Source organism: Camelus ferus, chromosome 1 (genome assembly GCF_009834535.1).
Source record: "Camelus ferus isolate YT-003-E chromosome 1, BCGSAC_Cfer_1.0, whole genome shotgun sequence".
Lineage (NCBI taxonomy): Eukaryota > Metazoa > Chordata > Mammalia > Artiodactyla > Camelidae > Camelus > Camelus ferus.
The window spans coordinates 70,136,942-70,155,069 of NC_045696.1; the positions used below are offsets into that span (position 1 = coordinate 70,136,942).

An 18,128-nucleotide genomic window follows, 5' to 3' on the forward strand; every position below is an offset into this window, starting at 1 on the left:
ACAATGCGAAAGGTTATGAGAGATTCTCATCAGGTTACCGATCACTTAAAGGACACTGTTTGCAGAGCACTGAACAAAGCAGTGTCGAATTAGCTTTGAAGATATTCTGATCTTGAAAGCAAGTTAATTCACTATCTACTACGTCAATGAAGCAAGTGCAGGAGGAGTTCATCAGTATCTAGAAGGGAACTACATTTCCCTCTTTTCTAATCTTCTCTACTTTAAGAGAAAAGAAATTCTGTAGGTTCTGAATAAAATGCCTTTTTTCATTACAATGGTCAAAACATGACCTTCAAAATGTAACTACAAAGAGCAGAAAAAATTATAGTGACGGTGATTAACAGCATGGGCATTTGTCCCAGTCTTTTGATATGAGCAGTATTAAAGGTTTCTGCTCTATTGAAATTGAATAGATGCTATACAAAGACAAATCTCTCTAAAATACAAACAGCTCACAAATATGAAATCACCAAAGGAACAAATATACCAAGTGATATTTGGGAGGAAACAGTAAGTTACAGACTTGACTGCTTTCAGTAGCTTTATGGCTTCTAATGACTTTGATCCCCACAGGCTGACTTGTGTGGAACACATAGGACATAGGTATTGATGGCTGAAGAAAGCACCAGCACTGGATTCTGAGCAAGAGTGTAAGTGGGCAGTAGTTCTCAGGATAACGTTATGAAAGCCCAAGTTACCATAATTTTTAATACATAACTATTAAAACTAGATAATCTTTGGGTTTCCTTTTTTTCCTATTTACTCAATCTTTATTTACTGTTAAGTACTAGAAACAGAAAATATTAGAAAAAACAGAAAAGCACATATTTTGTCTGAAATCCCATCTCATATTCATTTTCATCTTCCAGTCTTTGCTTATATGTATATCATATACAGCTATGTAAGAGTTTATGTGATGTATATTTTTTCTACTTTTTAATCTATTCCCCATTTATTTACAGTTTTTATTATAAGCTTAATAGTTGTTTACTGTACCCTCTTACCTTTTTTTGTACTTAAGTGTTTCCATTTTTTTATTTGCTAATTTAAACATGATCCTTTTTTCTTTCTTTGTATTATTTCCTCAAATTCAATCCTTAAAGAGTATAGTTTCCTGGATCTTGGTATACATTCCAAATTGCTATCCAAAAGGATTTTGCTAGTTTTTGCTGACAGTAGCAAAGTATGAGTACGTCTCTTGTGCTACAACTTTACCAGCAATGAATATTGACAATTATTTTTTGGTGCTAATTTAATTAGGTATAAAATAGTGTTTTATAAGTTTGCACTAGTTTAATTGACAGTGAGGTAGAATATTTTCTCCAAATTTGTTTAATACATCTTCTTCGTATGAATTATCAAATTTATCCCTTGTCTACTTATTTATTAGGGTCCTGCTGTTCCCATAAACTTGAAACAGCCTTCTATTTTTTTGATATGTAGGAAGAGACTTTTTATAAAAGTATTTTCTTTATTTTATAATGAATTTTATAAATACAGTTACCCTGTTATTTCAGAGTTTTATTATGTTTTGAACAAAGTATTTTTATAGATGTCTGTCATTTCCTTTGTAATTTCTTCTACTGTCTAATCTATCTTCTAAGAGTGATCCATAGTTGATTTTTCAAAAGTTTAACCTTTACACCTGAAGTTTATTTTGCTGTATGTGGTGTGAGGACTGATGCAAATTAATTTTTTCATATTGTTATTTAGTGATTCAAAAAATAAGCTGGTAAATAATCCTTCATTTTAATATCATTTTATAATGTTTATATTGTAATGTACTATACATATTTTATAAATAATTCCTATTATTTAGTATTTTTATAAAATGAGAAATAAATTATTGAAATTCAAATGATAGGAGGGAGGGGCAAGATAAGAGTAGAGGACTAAGGCACAAACTACTCTCTGTAAAATAAATAAGCTACAAGGAGATATTGTACAGCACAAGGAATATAGCCAATATTTTATACTAACTTTAAATAAAGTATAATCCATAAAAATATTGAATCAGTATGTTGTACACCTAGGACTAATATAACATGGTAAATCAACTATACTTCAAGTTAAAATAAATAAAATAAAATACAAATGATAAATATATTTGGCACTCAGATGCCAAATGTTTATATTATAATAAATAATAAGAATTTCCTTGACCAACAGTGGCTCATGCCTGTGTTAATTCAGCTATGTTCAGCCAAATCTTAATTATCCATGGAAAAATAAAGGGGATAGCACTGGTAATTCAAGAACAGAGTGTAAAGTAATACTTCAATCCCCTTTCCATCAATCTTTTTACCAGAACTAATTACCAGAAGTAAAACTGATTGATGTGATTTAGTCCTATCTATCCAGTCCCAATGTCTCTATCAATTTCTAGAAGGGAGCCAATGAACAGGAAAATGCCAGCAAAAAGAATGTTAGTGACAAGTATGTGCAAAATTGGGGGCCTAGATCATTGAGGAGCAAGATAACTAACCTTATAATGCTGGAAACTGGCTGTGCTCCCTCTAAGGTTAGCCCAGACTTTCTGCTGCTTTTACATCTGTCCCATTGGTACTCCTTCCCAGCTTTTATCCTCTCTCTGATTCATCACTATGACTACTATCTTAATTCCAACATCCACCATGATCCCTAGGACTGAGAAAAAGCCACATGCCCACTCACTTTAATGCGTAAGTTCTCCTTTGTTTATTCAGATGTGTCTATGACAATACTTGCTTTGAGACCGGGAACTATTTGGCAATAAAAGATTTCAATCACACATACTACCTTACTTGGACTTCACTACCAACGTACTAAATGGGAGATGAAGGTATCATTAAAATTTTTTTTAAATCGAGTGAAATTTCCTCATAATACCAAACGCAGGGACACATCTGTTCTATATATCATCCATTAGTTGACTGTAATCCAGGATTAAAGATTAGCTCCCTGATCCCAGAGCTGACAAGAAAAAAAACTACACTCAGTTTCAGGCTAGTGAATCTCTCCTCTGGCCCACAGCAACACCTGCTCACAGTAGGATATCCCGTCATCTGCTAAGGAGTTGGGCAACTGCCGTACCCTTGTAAGCTTAAACTGAACAAGCCTGTTTCTTATTTATTCCTGAAATAAGCCTTTCTGAAGATCACATAATCAATTGGAAGACAAATTAAATACAAACTTATAGAACATTAAAAAAATTAAAGGCTCTTTTTAACAGACATAGGATGTGTCTGTTAGCCCCCTTTAAGTCTGAATCTCAGTGCTGCATTTGGATCCTGAGACCTCCAAACTGCCACCAAAATAATTATTAGACTGGACAATTTAAGACTCTAAAAACCAAAGGAGTTTATCACATAAGCAGATATTAAGAGGTTTTGTGTCTAAGCAGAGGATAAGGAACTTATAAAAAATAATAAATTAGGGGTAGCTATCTCTGGGTTGTGGGATTACAAGTGATTTTTATTTTCATCTTTGGATTTCTCTTTATTTTCAATTTTTAAAATAATGGTACTATTTAACATAGGAGTCCCCAACATTTGTGTGACAAGGAACAACTTTTAGATTTCCCTGCAACCTTAAGATCATAGAGGGGAAAAGGGGTGGAATGTCCAGGGTATGGCAGTATGTATGAAAGAGAGAAAAAAATAGACAACACCTAGGGAATTCCAAAGAATTTCTGCATGCAGTAGGAATGGATGCTGTGGTTGACAAATCCTGGAAAGTATACCTGAAATTGACAGATTAACAGGTAAATCCAAATATACTTATGGGTAAGGGGTATAGATGGGAAGACTGGTACTGGTTTAAGGGAAAGTATTTCACATCAACAGATAAATGGATAAAGAAAATGGGGTATCTTCTTTATATATATATATACATATATATATATACACACACACACTTTATATATATACCTATATATATACACTTTATACTTGTATGTACAATTTATAAATAATTATACCTATATTAAGTACAACTTTACTAAAATACCAATATATATGAAAACATGCATGAAAATAGAAATTTTAAATGATGAGATAAAAAGAACAGGAACTGTAACACTGTCCTCACTGTAATGTCATGGATTGTCTTATATGTGCTCTACTCTGGACACTACTGAAATGGACAACCATAGAAGATGGGCTTTGACCAAAAACAACCAACCAAATGTCAATCTGTTTCATTCAGAAAGTCCATAGAAAATTGATACGGGTGTTCCTCTGGCATTAGGCTTTTAATTCATCCACAGGTCAAAGGTTATCCAGTTAATGGTGGTGTGCATTTTACATAGGAAATATCTTCCAGGTCCATACCCTAGCTTACCTTGCTGCTGCAATTTGTAATCAGTGGAATATGCCTTCCCAATGATATTCCATACAGGCCTTAAGCATCCAAATAGTCCTTCAAGAAACCCACCACTGCTGCTGCCCGACCTGCTGAACTGAATCTTGATGTCTTCAGTTCCACTCGTGCCCTCTCCATCCACAGGGTTGCTGTTTCCATGAGAAATGGCCATCTCTGATTCATCTTGTTCCCTTAGCTGAAGAACGCTGTTCTCAAACTGGTCCCTGGAATCCTCGCTTACACTTGTCAACACTGTGGTGGTGATGGGGCTGTTTGTGCCCTCAGTTAGCTCTGTTTGCACCACCCCCTTTTCTTGCTGGTTCTTAAGGTGCTTGGGTGAAGGGTGGCTCCCCATTGGTGCAACGTCATCTTGTAGTCCATTGAAGGTTTTGTTTTCTCTCAAGGGTAACTGTAGGGAAGAGGAGCAGCTCAGGTGCTCCTGAGGGCTGGCCATTGTGCCATGAGTGTGCCCAAGGTCCTGAGACGACCGACACTCAGAGGATCATTAGAACAGAGCTCTGATGTAAGAGTGGGCTTCAGAACCTGGGAAAAATAGGAGGACGACGTGAGATCACCCTTTCTTTAGTCATCCACACTACTACACTTCCATTTATAATAATAAAAACATTGAAACAAGGGGGATTGGTTAAATAGTAGTGTAGATCTACATGGTGGAATACTGTGCAGCAGTTAAAAACCATGTTGTAGAAGAGTATTTACTAACATGGGAAAATGCTCATGACATATTAATACAAAAAACACATTAGAACAATATATACAACATAAGACATTAAAAATTTTTGTTGTTGTTGTTTAAAAGGATACACAAACATATATACAAGCAAAAAAACTGGAAGGATACAATCAAAGAATTAACAATAGTCAATTCCAGGTGGTTAGATTTGGGAGGGATTTATATTATTGTTTTTCAAGATACTCTGAGTAGTTTGCATTAATGTTTCTATAGACTGAATGCTTGTGTCCCCCCAAAATTTATATGTTGAAACTCAGTCTCAATTGTAATGTTATTTGGAAGTGGGGCCTTTGGGAGGTGATTAGACCATGAGGGTGGAGCCCTCATGAATAGGATTAGTGCCCTTATAAGAAAGAATCCTAGAGAGCTCCCTCACATTTTCTGCCATGTGAGGACACAGTCTATGAACCAGGAAGCATGCCTTCGTCAGATTGTATCTCTGAGTGCCATGGTCTTGGATTTATCAGCCTCCAAAAAACTGTCAGAAGTAAATGTTATCTGAGTTATCTAGTCTATAGATATTTTTGTTATAGCAGCTTGAACAGACTAAGACATGAGTTATTATATTTATAATCAGAAAAAAATTATTTTCCTTCCCCAAAGTATAAATATATTTATATTAGAAACTACATTCTGTGTTATTATAAGTCACTACTCATATTCTCTGTTTGCGTTAGTGTCTTTTCCACTGGCACCTTACTTTAATTCCTAAAGCATGTAAATAAATGTCTTGTGTATGTGACAAGACAAATTCCTAAGATAAATTTTGTTTTTGCTGTACTGTACCAAATCTGGGCAATGTGATTAAGCCCCAGCCCTTTAAACTTATTCCTTGCTTCTGATCTGTCCATTGGCCCAAATTTCTCAGAGGTACCTAACCTCTGAAAATAAAGACATGGAATTGTTCTAGATTCACCAGATCATGCAAAATCTATCTTAAATTTATTCAATGTATGTTGCTTATTAGAAATTTACTTTCTTTGCAAATCCCTATATAATAGGGATAATACAGAGAAAGATAAGAATTGAAGAGTCAAGGGCTAGATTGTAAGTATGCCAGGCTAAGAGGTTTGGATTCTATCCTGAAGGTGATGGGGAGCCACAGTATCCTATATTGGGGGTTAAAAATAAAAATAGACCATTCCCATTTTATTAATTCCTCATCTTTATTACTAAGACCTAAATTTTAAGCCTTTTCTTTTCATTGCCATTCCCTATGAATAGCTTATGTGAGTGAACCATTGAAAATATCCTATCCTTTAAACTCTCTTTCATCCACTCAAGTATTAACTAAGCTCCTATCACATGCTATACAATGTGTTAGGCATTAATGAATGGCATATAGGTTCTCACTCTTTGGGAACTTAACAATCTAGAGAGAAAGACAACAATAGCCATACAATTAGATAGGATACACAGATATGTACACGGTGCTATGGGACCTCAGAAAAATAAACATCAAATATGTCTAGAGATGTATCTACAGATTTAATGCAATCCCTATCAAATTACCCAGGACATATTTCACAGAACTAGAACAAATTATAATAAAATTTATATGGAACCACAAAAGACCTAGAATTGCAAAAGCATTACTGAAGAAAAAGAAAGAGGCTGGAGGAGTAACTCTCCCAGACTTCAGACAATACTACAGAGCTACAGAAATCAAGACAGCATAGTATTGGTACAAAAACAGACATATCAACCAATGGAATAGAATAGCGAACCCAGAAATGAATCCACAAACTTTTGGTCAACTAATCTTTGACAAAGGAGGCAAGAATATACAATGGAATAAAGACAGTCTCTTCAGCAAATGGTGTTGGGAAAACTGGACAGCAGCATGTAAAGCAATGAACACTCCCTTACACCATATACAAAAATAAACTCAAAATGGATCAAAGACTTAAACATAAGACAAGATACAATAAACCTCCTAGAAGAAAATATAGGCAAAACATTATCTGACATACATCTCAAAAATGTTCTCCTAGGGCAGTCTACCCAAGCAATAGAAATAAAAGCAAGAATAAACAAATGGGGCCTAATTAAACTTACAAGCTTCTGCACAGCAAAGGAAATCATAAGTAAAACAAAATGACAACCTATGGAATGGGAGAAAATTTTGGCAAATGAAACTGACAAAGGCTTGATATCCAGAATATATAAGCAGCTCAAATGACTTAATAAGAAAAAAACAAACAACCCAATCCAAAAATGGGCAGAAGACCTCAACAAGCAATTCTCCAAGGAATAAATACAAATGATCAATAGGCACATGGAAAAATGCTCAATATCACTAATTATCAGAGAAATGTAAATCAAAACTACAATGAGGTATCATCTCACACCAGTCAGAATGGCCATCATTCAAAAGTCCACAAATGACAAATGCTGGAGAGGCTGTGGAGAAAAGGGAACCTCCCTACACTGCTGGTAGGAATGCAGTTTGGTGCAGCCACTGTGGAAAACAGTATGGAGATTCCTCAAAAGACTAGGAATAGACTTACCATATGACCCAGGAATCCCGCTTCTGGGCACATATCCAGAAGGAACACTACTTCAAAAAGACACCTGCACCCCAATGTTCATAGCAGCACTATTTGCAATAGCCAAGACATGGAAACAGCCTAAATGTCCATCAACAGATGACTGAATAAAGAAGATGTGGTATATTTATACAATGGAATACTATGCAGCCATAAAATCCGACAACATAACGCCATTTGCAGCAACATGGATGTTCCTGGAGAATGTCATTCTAAGTGAAGTAAGCCAGAAAGAGAAAGAAAAATACCATATGAGATTGCTCATATGTGGAATCTAACAAAAAAAAAAGTACATAAATACAAAGCAGAAACAGACTCATAGACATAGAATACAAACTTGTGGTTGCCAAGGGGGTGGGGGGGGTGGGAAGGGATAGACTGGGATTTCAAAATGTAGAATAGACAAACAAGATTATACTGCATAGCACAGGGAAATATATACAAGATCTAGCGGTAGCTCAATGAATATATGTATGTTCATGGATAACTGAAAAATTGTGCTCTACACTGGAATTTGACACAACATTGTAAAATGACTATAACTCAATAAAAAAAAGTTAAAAACTTTTTTTAAATACTTTGTAAAATGTTAAAAAAAAAGTATTTATTAAATATATGCTGGGAGTTGTGCCATGCGCTAGGCTAGGTTCTGTGCATAAAGAACATTACTATTACCATTACTATTTTTAATGATAAGTAAGACAAAGGGCTTTACAATTTACAGAGCCCTGTTAACATAATCAGTGATGAGTTTACTCTCCAGAGTAAGAAAACCAACAATCTGACTGTAGTGTTTGCCAATTTCCCTGGTATAAATACTCCCACCAAGGCAGATTTCAAGCTAATAGCAGTTTAACAACCTGCTTGCGAAGTTACTAAATATTTGACAATTGGCTCTTACAAACTGGTGCATAAGTCAGCATCAGCACCACAATCTTTGTGATGGTGGTATTTTCACTTTAGAAAAGTACGAAACTTCTAAGGCCATGTATTGACTAAGTGGTAGAGCATATTCTTTTTTACAACATGAGGGCACCTCTTAGGATAACCCTCACTTTCTTAGGTTGCTTCACAGGTGAAAAAATAATGTTTCCTGTGATCCTGATCTAAACATCTGATTGCTTGTGAGGGGACACCAGAGTGCAGAGTTATTATCCCTGTTTTTCACAGAAGCACACTGAGGCCTAGAGAGAGGTATATGCTACAGGTCACAGAGCTAGGATGGAACACCAGGTTATTTTTCCTAATCCCAAACTCCTGTACCACTGTACTACATGGTCTCTTTAAGACAGTTTCTTCTTTTCAAAGCTTATATGCTACTTAAGGAGTTGGTACTTATATCAAGGGAATTAACTCCTGCCCACTTCTTTATCCCATGACCTAAGGGTCATATTCTGTTCCACAGAGCTGTGAGAGAAGAGGAACAACACTGGGGCAGGAATAGTTAGGTTGGGCTGAATGGAATTGAGATGAACCTCTGAAAGAAAGGTGTGTTTGAAACTGACAAAAGAAAGGAAGTCAGGGAAGAATACAAACATTTGCAGAGACAGGGAAAAATGACCAGGGCATGTGTGAGAGGGCTGGGAACCCAGAAATAATGAAATAGGTAGCTAATGTTGATGAGCAGTGTGAAACAAAGGTAACTCCTCCTTCATATAGGGACTCTGAAAGCTCATGAAATAATGCAGATGATTTTTCCCTTTAAACAAATCAAAGAGATTTAACTACATCCAGTTAGGTTAAGAGGGACTTAAATTCTGGGGCATGGAGAAATTTAGGGGCTGGGAGGCTGCCTGGGAATATACGGTTCGGGAAAGGAAAGAACGAAGGAAAAAGAAAAGCTGGAGCCCTTTGTTACAGCAACTGCTGTTTGCTGAACTGACCACGATTCCCCTCCCCGATTTGCCCCACTTCCTTCCTTTTGTGCGCATCTCTAAGCTTTGACATTACTGATCCCCTCATTTTGCTTTCTTTCTGATCTCCTGCCACAACCTTGAGCTGTCTCTGGCCTTCGGCCTCTCAGATCCTTGCTCTGCCTGATCTCTTGGCCACTGCCTCAGCAGTTGCTTCCAGTCTGTCTCTATCGCTGGGACTCGTGGTTATCCTTTACAGCACGGGACATACATACATTATGCTGTTGGCTCATATCAGGCTTGAGGATAATGCAAACACTCAAATGTATATGTGAATTTCAGCCAAACACCTATTTGTGCAATTTGTTCTTTGAACCAAACCATAGGATTTTATGTTAATTTCTGATAAATTTCCATTTTGTCCACTTTTATTCTGAGTTTTCCCATGATGACATCATATTGAAATGAGCTCATATACAAAAAGTTAGAAACACATGTTTCCTTTGCAATCTCTTTCCATTTCTAAGAGGTTAAGAGTGCACAAGAAGTGGACCTGTTCCCATAGGCACTGGGGATGAGTCTAAAGAAGAGAACTTCAGCATGATCATCACATTCAGTTTGATATTTAAGAGACCAACAAACAACAAGATTTGCAAGGAATATAGTCCAACCCACTTGTTTTACACATGAGAATCAAAACCCAGAAAGACTGCTGACTTGATCAATACAACTAATTAGTGGCAGAGCTGGAATGAGTCCTCTTTCCTCATCCTTCGCTCTTCCCCTAGTCTGGTTGTTTATTTGGATAAACAGAAACAACTAGTCATGTGACAGCAGCATGACCACTGATGACAAAAACGATAATAATTCACAGTGTTACTCTAGATGCACTAAAGCTACACCCAAGGAAGCACAAGCACCCATTTAGAGGGGTGACCCTGCATCTATCAACAGAACAGTGAAAAGCACCTAGCTATTGGTGATTCAGCTGCTCTGGGAGTGGGCAGAGGTGATGGAAACCTGAAGGTGTGCATAAAGATGTGTAGTCAAAGAGGCTTTCCTCTGCTCACCAAGAATATCAAGTCCAATTTCAACCAACGAAGGCGGAGAAATGGATAAGCACAAGAACAAAGGGAAAGAAATCATCACCATGACTATATTCAAATTGATCAAGCTGATTCTACATGTAAGAAGGGTGTAGGAGGATAAAAAGATCACAGTTTTACCTGCGTTTGTACGTTCACCCACATGCTGCCACTGCACAATGAAGAGGAGGGTAAGTGGAACCTGAGGGTGCACAAGCAATCCCACCATCTCTGCCTCGGTCTTTGTCCTCCCAGGTCCCCTCTCTCTGTCCAGATTTGGCTCAGAGACCCTCATGGGAACTGACTGTTTAGATCTTCTAATTCATGAGAAGTCAAAGCTAGAAATTTATTAGAAGGGAACAGAAAGGGAAAGAGGCAAGAATTTTAAACAGTGAGAGTCAAGTGGAAAAAGACAAGGAAGAGCAGAGGGGTAAAAGGGCCAGGTTGGCACATCACCCTTATCAGGAGGAAGCTCTATGGGCAGGGCTGCAGGTGAAGTGATGCTGTTGCCACCTATACAAGGGCTCCTGAATCTGCCAGGAGCACAAGGTAGTGCTTCCATATCCACCCTTCAGGCACACTTGCCTTGCCCTGTGAATTGCTCAGCCTCAAAAGCAGGAAGTGGTTTGTGTAAAATTAGTAGGCGAGGGTTGGAGACAGCAGCAGCTGTGCACTTGCCAGGGCACTGCCAATTTCTGGAAATTACCTTGGCTTCATGCCAAGATGGAATCAGCACAGAGAAAAAGAGGAATGGAAGAGGTAATGTGGCCAAATGGCCCTTGAATTCTTGTGTTTTTAGTATATAATATAGTTTCCCCCATATTACTAAAAGAGGATAATTTTATAATAGATCAGATTTTGAGTTTTATGTCATAAATATAAGTAAATCAAAGATTTTGGATAATTTTGTCCCACAGATAAAAGTATGACTGAAACTGAATAAAATTTAAAAGTAACTATTATTGCTGAGGTTTCCTGATTGATGCTCAGCTCTTCCCAAGCTGTCTTCTCTCTACTTGGCATTTTCTTGCCTTAAAATGAACTGCCATCCTAACCTCCTGATTATTTCTCTAAAATTCATATAGCAGTATTTAGAGCATAAGTAAGATTTCTGCTATTAGGGCATCATTCACATTTTAAAACTGGGATTCAGTTACTTGTTCATAGTAATAACATAAAATGATCTTCCCATGGTAGAGGTCTGTCACCGAGATCTTCATCTGAACTTAAAAAAAATTAGATAGCTTTTTCTAATGGAATTACAAAATTCTAAGTATATGATTATTTAAAATCAGATGAGAAGAGTGACCTACAATCACATCTTTACCCCTAACTTGCTCTCTTAACTGTGAACCATCCAATGAAATCCCTATTTGAAAGGACAATAATAACCTCACATCAACCATATTCATTGACCTACCTTATCCTGTCTTCCTTATAATGTTTCCCCCAATAACCATGCATTCAAAAATACTGATTCAGTGTCTACCATACACCTGTATTTTTGGTTTACATTATGAATGTTTAATAATATTGAAGTCTGCTAGAACCAGCAAAAAATTAAAATTATAAAAAGGCAACCTCCATGTTGACAGATTACTTTATGAATATTAGTGCCTATAAATACAACCATGATTAAAGTCTAATTTTACAATGTAGGTTTCAAGATTTATTTTTTAAAACCTACATTATAAACATACTCACTTTCAGAGTTGTAGACTATAATCTTATCAAAAATAGAAACTTGTGAGACTTCAAATATACTTTAAGTCAAAGACTAAACAAATTTCTTGACCAAAGGAATGATTTCTCTATAATCTCCATAAACCTATGGTAAATAATATATATTAATATAAGTGTTAATATTCCAGAATAGAATCAACATTTTCTGACTTGCCATATGAAGAAGAAAATTAATAACTAAATAAATGCACTTAGAATGTCTTAAAAAATAAGACACAGACATTTATGCCCTTAAATATTTAATATTAATAAGTATAAAAATAATTATATAAGCATTTCAAGAAAACAATAAAGTAGGTTCAAAAGGTCAACAGTGATTATCACTGAAAATTTTCTATTTTCCTAAATTACTAGTCTCAGCATTCATTACTCGGTTAATCAGAAGTTTTCAGGGGGAGGATATAGCTCAACTGGTAGAGTGCATGCTTTGCGTGCATGAGGTCCTGGGTTCTATTCCCAGTATCTCCTCTAAAAATAAACAAATCTAATTACCTCTCTCCCTGCCATTGCCAAAACAAAATAATTAAATAATACAATAACAAATAAATAAAATATAAAAAATAGAACTTTTTAAAAAAAGAAGTTTTCAATCCAAATCTTTGCTGCTTTAAATACACAGATAAATGAGCCATCTTTACTGCATTCTAAAGACACTGTCAGGAAAACTAATTGTCAGTGTGTGCTGAGACTTGCAAATAGGCATAAGAATAATTATAAAGTCAAAACAAAAACAAAAATGAATTAAAAACAGATGACAATGAGGAAACAACAGTGGATGACTCCTACTTTGTTTTTATCTTCTCTACTAGTAAAATCATATTCAAGCTGGAAAAGGTGGAATAATCTTGGTAAGTGAATTGAAATGCAAGAAAGATAAAGAGACAAAGTTATATCTAATTATATCTTGATTATTTACAAGTTCTGAGGTCCAGATGAATTACACATTAAGGAACTAAACCCATTGCATTTAGGATCAAAAAGCAACCTTTGGTAAAGAATTATATTTAGGAACTGTGAACAAGTTATTTATTCATGGAAAAGTAGAAGATAGAGAAATACCCTAATTTTTTTAAAAAAGGGAGGATTATAGAATATATAGAACTGTGAACTTGAGTTGGTCCCTGACAAAAGCATCAACTACACAGTAAGCACTCAATATAAGCTAGTCCCTTTTATTATTTTCCTTTCTTGTTATCTTGTGCTTCTCCTCTCTCTCTCTTTTTTTTTTTTTTTTTTTTTTGGAAATCTATGACTCTCCTTAAGATGAACAGTTCAGGAGAACAACTGAAATGACCACTGAAATTATTTTAAAATTACTATTTAAATTTTTAAAATTAGGGCTATAATGCACACTTTCATATTGTTTCCCAGTCAACAAATTCAGAACCTCCTATGCACTTCATCATATGGAGGGCAATACTGTAAGGGGCTAAGACAGAAAGCACTGGTGGAACTAATCATTAACTTGACCTTACTCTCTCTCTAAGCTCCAATTTCATTATCCGTAAGTGGTGATAACAGAGGAAGATATAGCTCAGTGGTAGAGTGCATGCTTAGCATGCACGAGGTCCTGGATTCAATCCCTACTACCTCCATAAATAAACAGATAAATAAACAAACAAAGAAACCTAATTGCCTCCCCCACCCAAAAATATATATATATACATGGTGCTAACAACAGAATCCACCTCATAGATCATATATGAGATATGATCCAGTGCACAGTGAATCCTCAAGACTTGTTAGCTATACAAATCTTTAACCAAAAAAATTAAAAGGAAAAGATATGTGGCAATACGCTCAATATATATATGAATTCAAGAGGCATGAAAGGAAGGACAAGGGGACAGTAAGATTGTCTTAAGGAAAGTAAAAGAATGAGAAAAGGGGGATAAGGAGGGATAGACCAATATACCTAGAAATTGAGGCACATAGAGTTTGTAACATTCATTTGAAATTATAAATGAAAGCACAGAGAATCAATAAACAGAAAGATACCAGGTCAAAATGGAATAAGTAAGATGGAAAAGAGGAGAGAAAAATCCCAAACGTGTGCAACTTCTTTTTCATACTTAATTTCCTTTGTCTTTGATTTAATTACAGTAGTTATTTTTACATTCCAGGTTTTAATTAAATGGAAAAGAAAAGGAAAACTCTACGTACCTCTAGTATTTGAGAGAATATTAATACTTTGTAGTTCTAATATTTGGGAGAAAAAGTATGTAATACCCATGGTTTTAACATTGTTATATTAAATTAGGAGATAATTTTATTGATTCAAAAAATATCTCTAGGGAAAGATTGCCTATGTTTTAAACAAAAGAGCAATTAGAACATAGGAGAACCATTGCAGAACTGTGTTCCCAAGGGAGGTTATGGAATTTTCTTCCCTAGAGATCCACAAATTTCTGTATCATGTAATGTTCACATGAAGATATTCTGCCTGTCAGGGACTGCCTAATTCTACTATTGCCTCATCCACCTTCCTGGAAACGTTACTGTCTTCAGGCAGTTCACCTTCACTTTCTTGATGAAGCCCCCATCCCTAGGGCAAGGCCTAAAAAGTTTGCTGTGGCTCCAGGCCTAGAGAACATTGTACAAAAGCAACTTCCCACAAACTTAGGGGGGAAAATTCATAAAAAATAGTCCTTAAATGATAAATTTAACATTGCTGCAAAATGCATGAGCTCTAGATTCAAACTTTCTGGTTCAAATACTGATTCTGTGCACGGGGAAGTTCCTTATCTTTGTGCATCTCAGCTTCCCCAATCAGAAAGTGGATAATAAAGAGTATCCACCTCAGGGCTGTAACAAGGGCTAAATGAGGTAATACTTGCAGAGTGTTTAACATATAACCTGGCACAGAGTAAGAACCTACTAAAGCTTTGCTATTTATATTTTAAAGGCATAAATATTTTATTCTAAAATAAGATAGTATATTCTTTATTAATAATAATATCCATATGGTTAAGGAGTAAGACCAAGTAAGTATATGTATTTTACAGCACATCCGTCCTTGGTCATTCCAGGGATATAACCATGTATATCCAGGGATATAACAACCTTCAAGTTGTCCCAAAGAGTGGCTATTTTCATTTTATAATGAAAAGACCATTTATTTCCAAGGGGTTAAGTAGAGCAGCTTAGCCCAGAAATTAGCAATGACCTACCCTATAGGATATGACACCAATATTCATTGGCCCCAGGCCCTGAGACCACTTCGATCACTCTCATAGTCGCAATGCTTTGTCTCGTTTGAAAAAAAAAGGGGGGGGGATGTAATTTGAAGAATCACGTATGTTGAGAGATTAATAATCCCCTAATAAAGAGAGAGTATCAGTGGCACAAGTAAGGAATTTATGTGAGGAATAAAAACATATTTAATAATTACCTATAATAAATATCACAATATTAACATATAACTACATTTGTATACTATGTCATATGTTTATTTTTGGAGGGGTAGTTAAGTTTCCTTATTTGTTTATTTTTAGAGGAAGTACTGGGGATTGAACCCAGGACCTTGTGTATGCTAAGCCCGTGCTCCATCACTTGAGCTACACCCTCCCCCTATTTACTCTGTCATATGTATCTTCCTTTGTAGACTGGGTATGCTTCTAAAGAAAAAAATAAACTGAATCTAATTAGAGATTAATTCATATTCCAAATGTACTTGGGGTTGAACTGAAGGAAGGTTTTTATGCTATAATAATCATTTTTCTGAATTAATATTTTCTGAAGTCTGTGTGAACACTGCCTGTATGATAAGTGAGCAGCAGAAGCAGGCACTAACACTGAATTTGTTGCAGGACCCTTTATAAACCCAGGCCCTGGCAGGAAATAGATGGCACACTTGAATGTAGCAAATGAGGAGAATGTAATGAGACTACTTACGAAGGAGGGGGCAGGAAAAGCAACAAGGATGGTGCCATTTCCCAAAGCTAGTAACAGTCAAAATGCTGTTAACTGGCAGGGGAAAAATTACCAGAACCTGGAGAGCACAGCTATAGAAGAATGTTATCCAGAGGAGCTGTGGCTTTTGGTAGAAGGATGCAATCAAAGTTCAATGACCTGATAGGGATGGAGCCAGGGGAATTAATATTGAACCCCAATCTCACTCTCCTCTTGCTAGCTGAGACCCTGCAGATGCTTCGCATTGGTTGAACCCAATAGAAAACCAGAGGGTAAGGACGTCCATTGATGCAACCTCCAAAAGCACAGAACAGAGTGCTTTCAGAAGGACTGAAAATAGATCTGATCCTAAGTACCATACCAGTGGAGATCCTGATGCTAACGGCAGAGACAAAATGGTCAAGCCGGAAATGCAACAAGCATAGCTGAGCTTGTAAAAGGTCAGCTAGTAAAAGGTCAGTCTCTGGCTTCTCCAGATATTTTGGTTTGGTGAGAAAACTTGAACTCTGGTGTCAGTTATGGGGTCTATAGCAGTTGGGTATCTATAGGACAATCTGTTTTTTCTGCCTGGGCTGATGTATGGGGAATACTTTCCCCTCTAAATATATAAAATACTATTTATTATATTCAGGTCTTCTATGAGTCTTAATACCATGTAATATGTTCCAAAAAAGCATTTCACCAATGAAAACTAAATGATATTCACATTGTGATTAAATACTAATAGTGGAGGCAGCTTCCTACACATGGGTTCTGAAAAATGGTCTTCCTCATGTGACTTATGAGAGTATTAAATGAGATAAAGGACATGAAAGTGCTTTTCAAGCTATTAAGTAGAATCTCGATGCTAACTGTTGCTATTAAAATATATGCCAGCCACGGGGAAATGATGGATGGCATACTGCTTAGTAAGAATTGGTGGGCTATGCTGTCAGGAGCTACTGCTCATGACTCTAACCAGATGAGAGAAGAGGGAAAATTTTTCTAGATGAAATTATATTATGAAAGTTCTCTTTTCCCAGTAAGTTTACTGTTAGAGTTTGGACTCTTTGGATGGTGAGTTATAATTGAAATAGAGATAAATATAACACATCATGCATTTGTTTTATACTATATTACATGAAAGTAAGCTTCATGGCCAGCTTAGTATAACAACAGAGTTATTGAAGAGTATCAGTAACAGTCTTCCAATGATACATGTGGAATTTCCCACAAAGCTGCAGATCCTACAGACTGTTCCTGGGCAAGTCCTGAATGTACTTGGCAGGCAAGAAGTTGTCAAGGGTCCTTCTGCCATCACTGCATTGCATTTTCAGGTCTCGCTTAGGAATGATAGAATCATAGATTGTTAAAATTGGAGGGAGCAGTGAGTGGGTGATGATTTCTATTTTTCAAGAGAAATAATTCATCCTAACTAGTTTGTATATTTGCTAGGGGTAGAATCCAAGTATTATTTATTTCATTCCTTGTTCACTTCTTTTCCTCCTTATCTAGCCTCAGCACCTAGTACAGGACCTGATATCATAAGATGCAGTTTACTTTCTGGTTAAGAGAACTTCCCACGTACACAAACACGCACATACACGTGTACATGCACACAGAGCAATTTGACAAACAATATATTAATAACAATAGCTAACATTTTCTGAGATTATTGGTGCCAAACACTGTTCAAAACACTTTTCCTATTTTCACTTCTCTAATCCTCACATCAACCCTTCGAGAAAGGTACTATTATTACTCCTCTAGTTGATAAAGCAGTTGGGGCACAGAGTGTTTAAATAACTCACCAATAGCTACTAAGTAGTAAAGACAAGAGTTGAACCCAGTTTCACTCCAGTTCCAGAGCCTGAGCCTGAGCCCGAGTCCAAGCCCATGCCGTTAACCACAG

At 36.2% G+C, this 18,128-nt stretch overlaps 1 protein-coding gene and 1 non-coding gene across 7 annotated transcripts in view; one reads left to right on the forward strand and one right to left on the reverse strand.

The window, feature by feature from the left end:
- MAP3K13 (mitogen-activated protein kinase kinase kinase 13) overlaps positions 1-18,128 on the reverse strand; it is a 149,798-nt gene that overhangs the window by 33,734 nt on the left and 97,936 nt on the right. For all 6 annotated transcript variants that reach the window (XM_032482911.1, XM_032482910.1, XM_032482908.1 and 3 more), the window contains one exon: positions 4,321-4,884. In XM_032482911.1, the coding sequence (XP_032338802.1) occupies positions 4,321-4,795 (475 nt within the window). In that variant the 5' untranslated portion in view covers positions 4,796-4,884. The remainder of the gene's footprint in view (positions 1-4,320; positions 4,885-18,128) is intronic.
- Positions 12,721-12,793, forward strand: TRNAA-UGC. The gene has a single exon. It is a non-coding gene; the product is annotated as a tRNA-Ala (tRNA).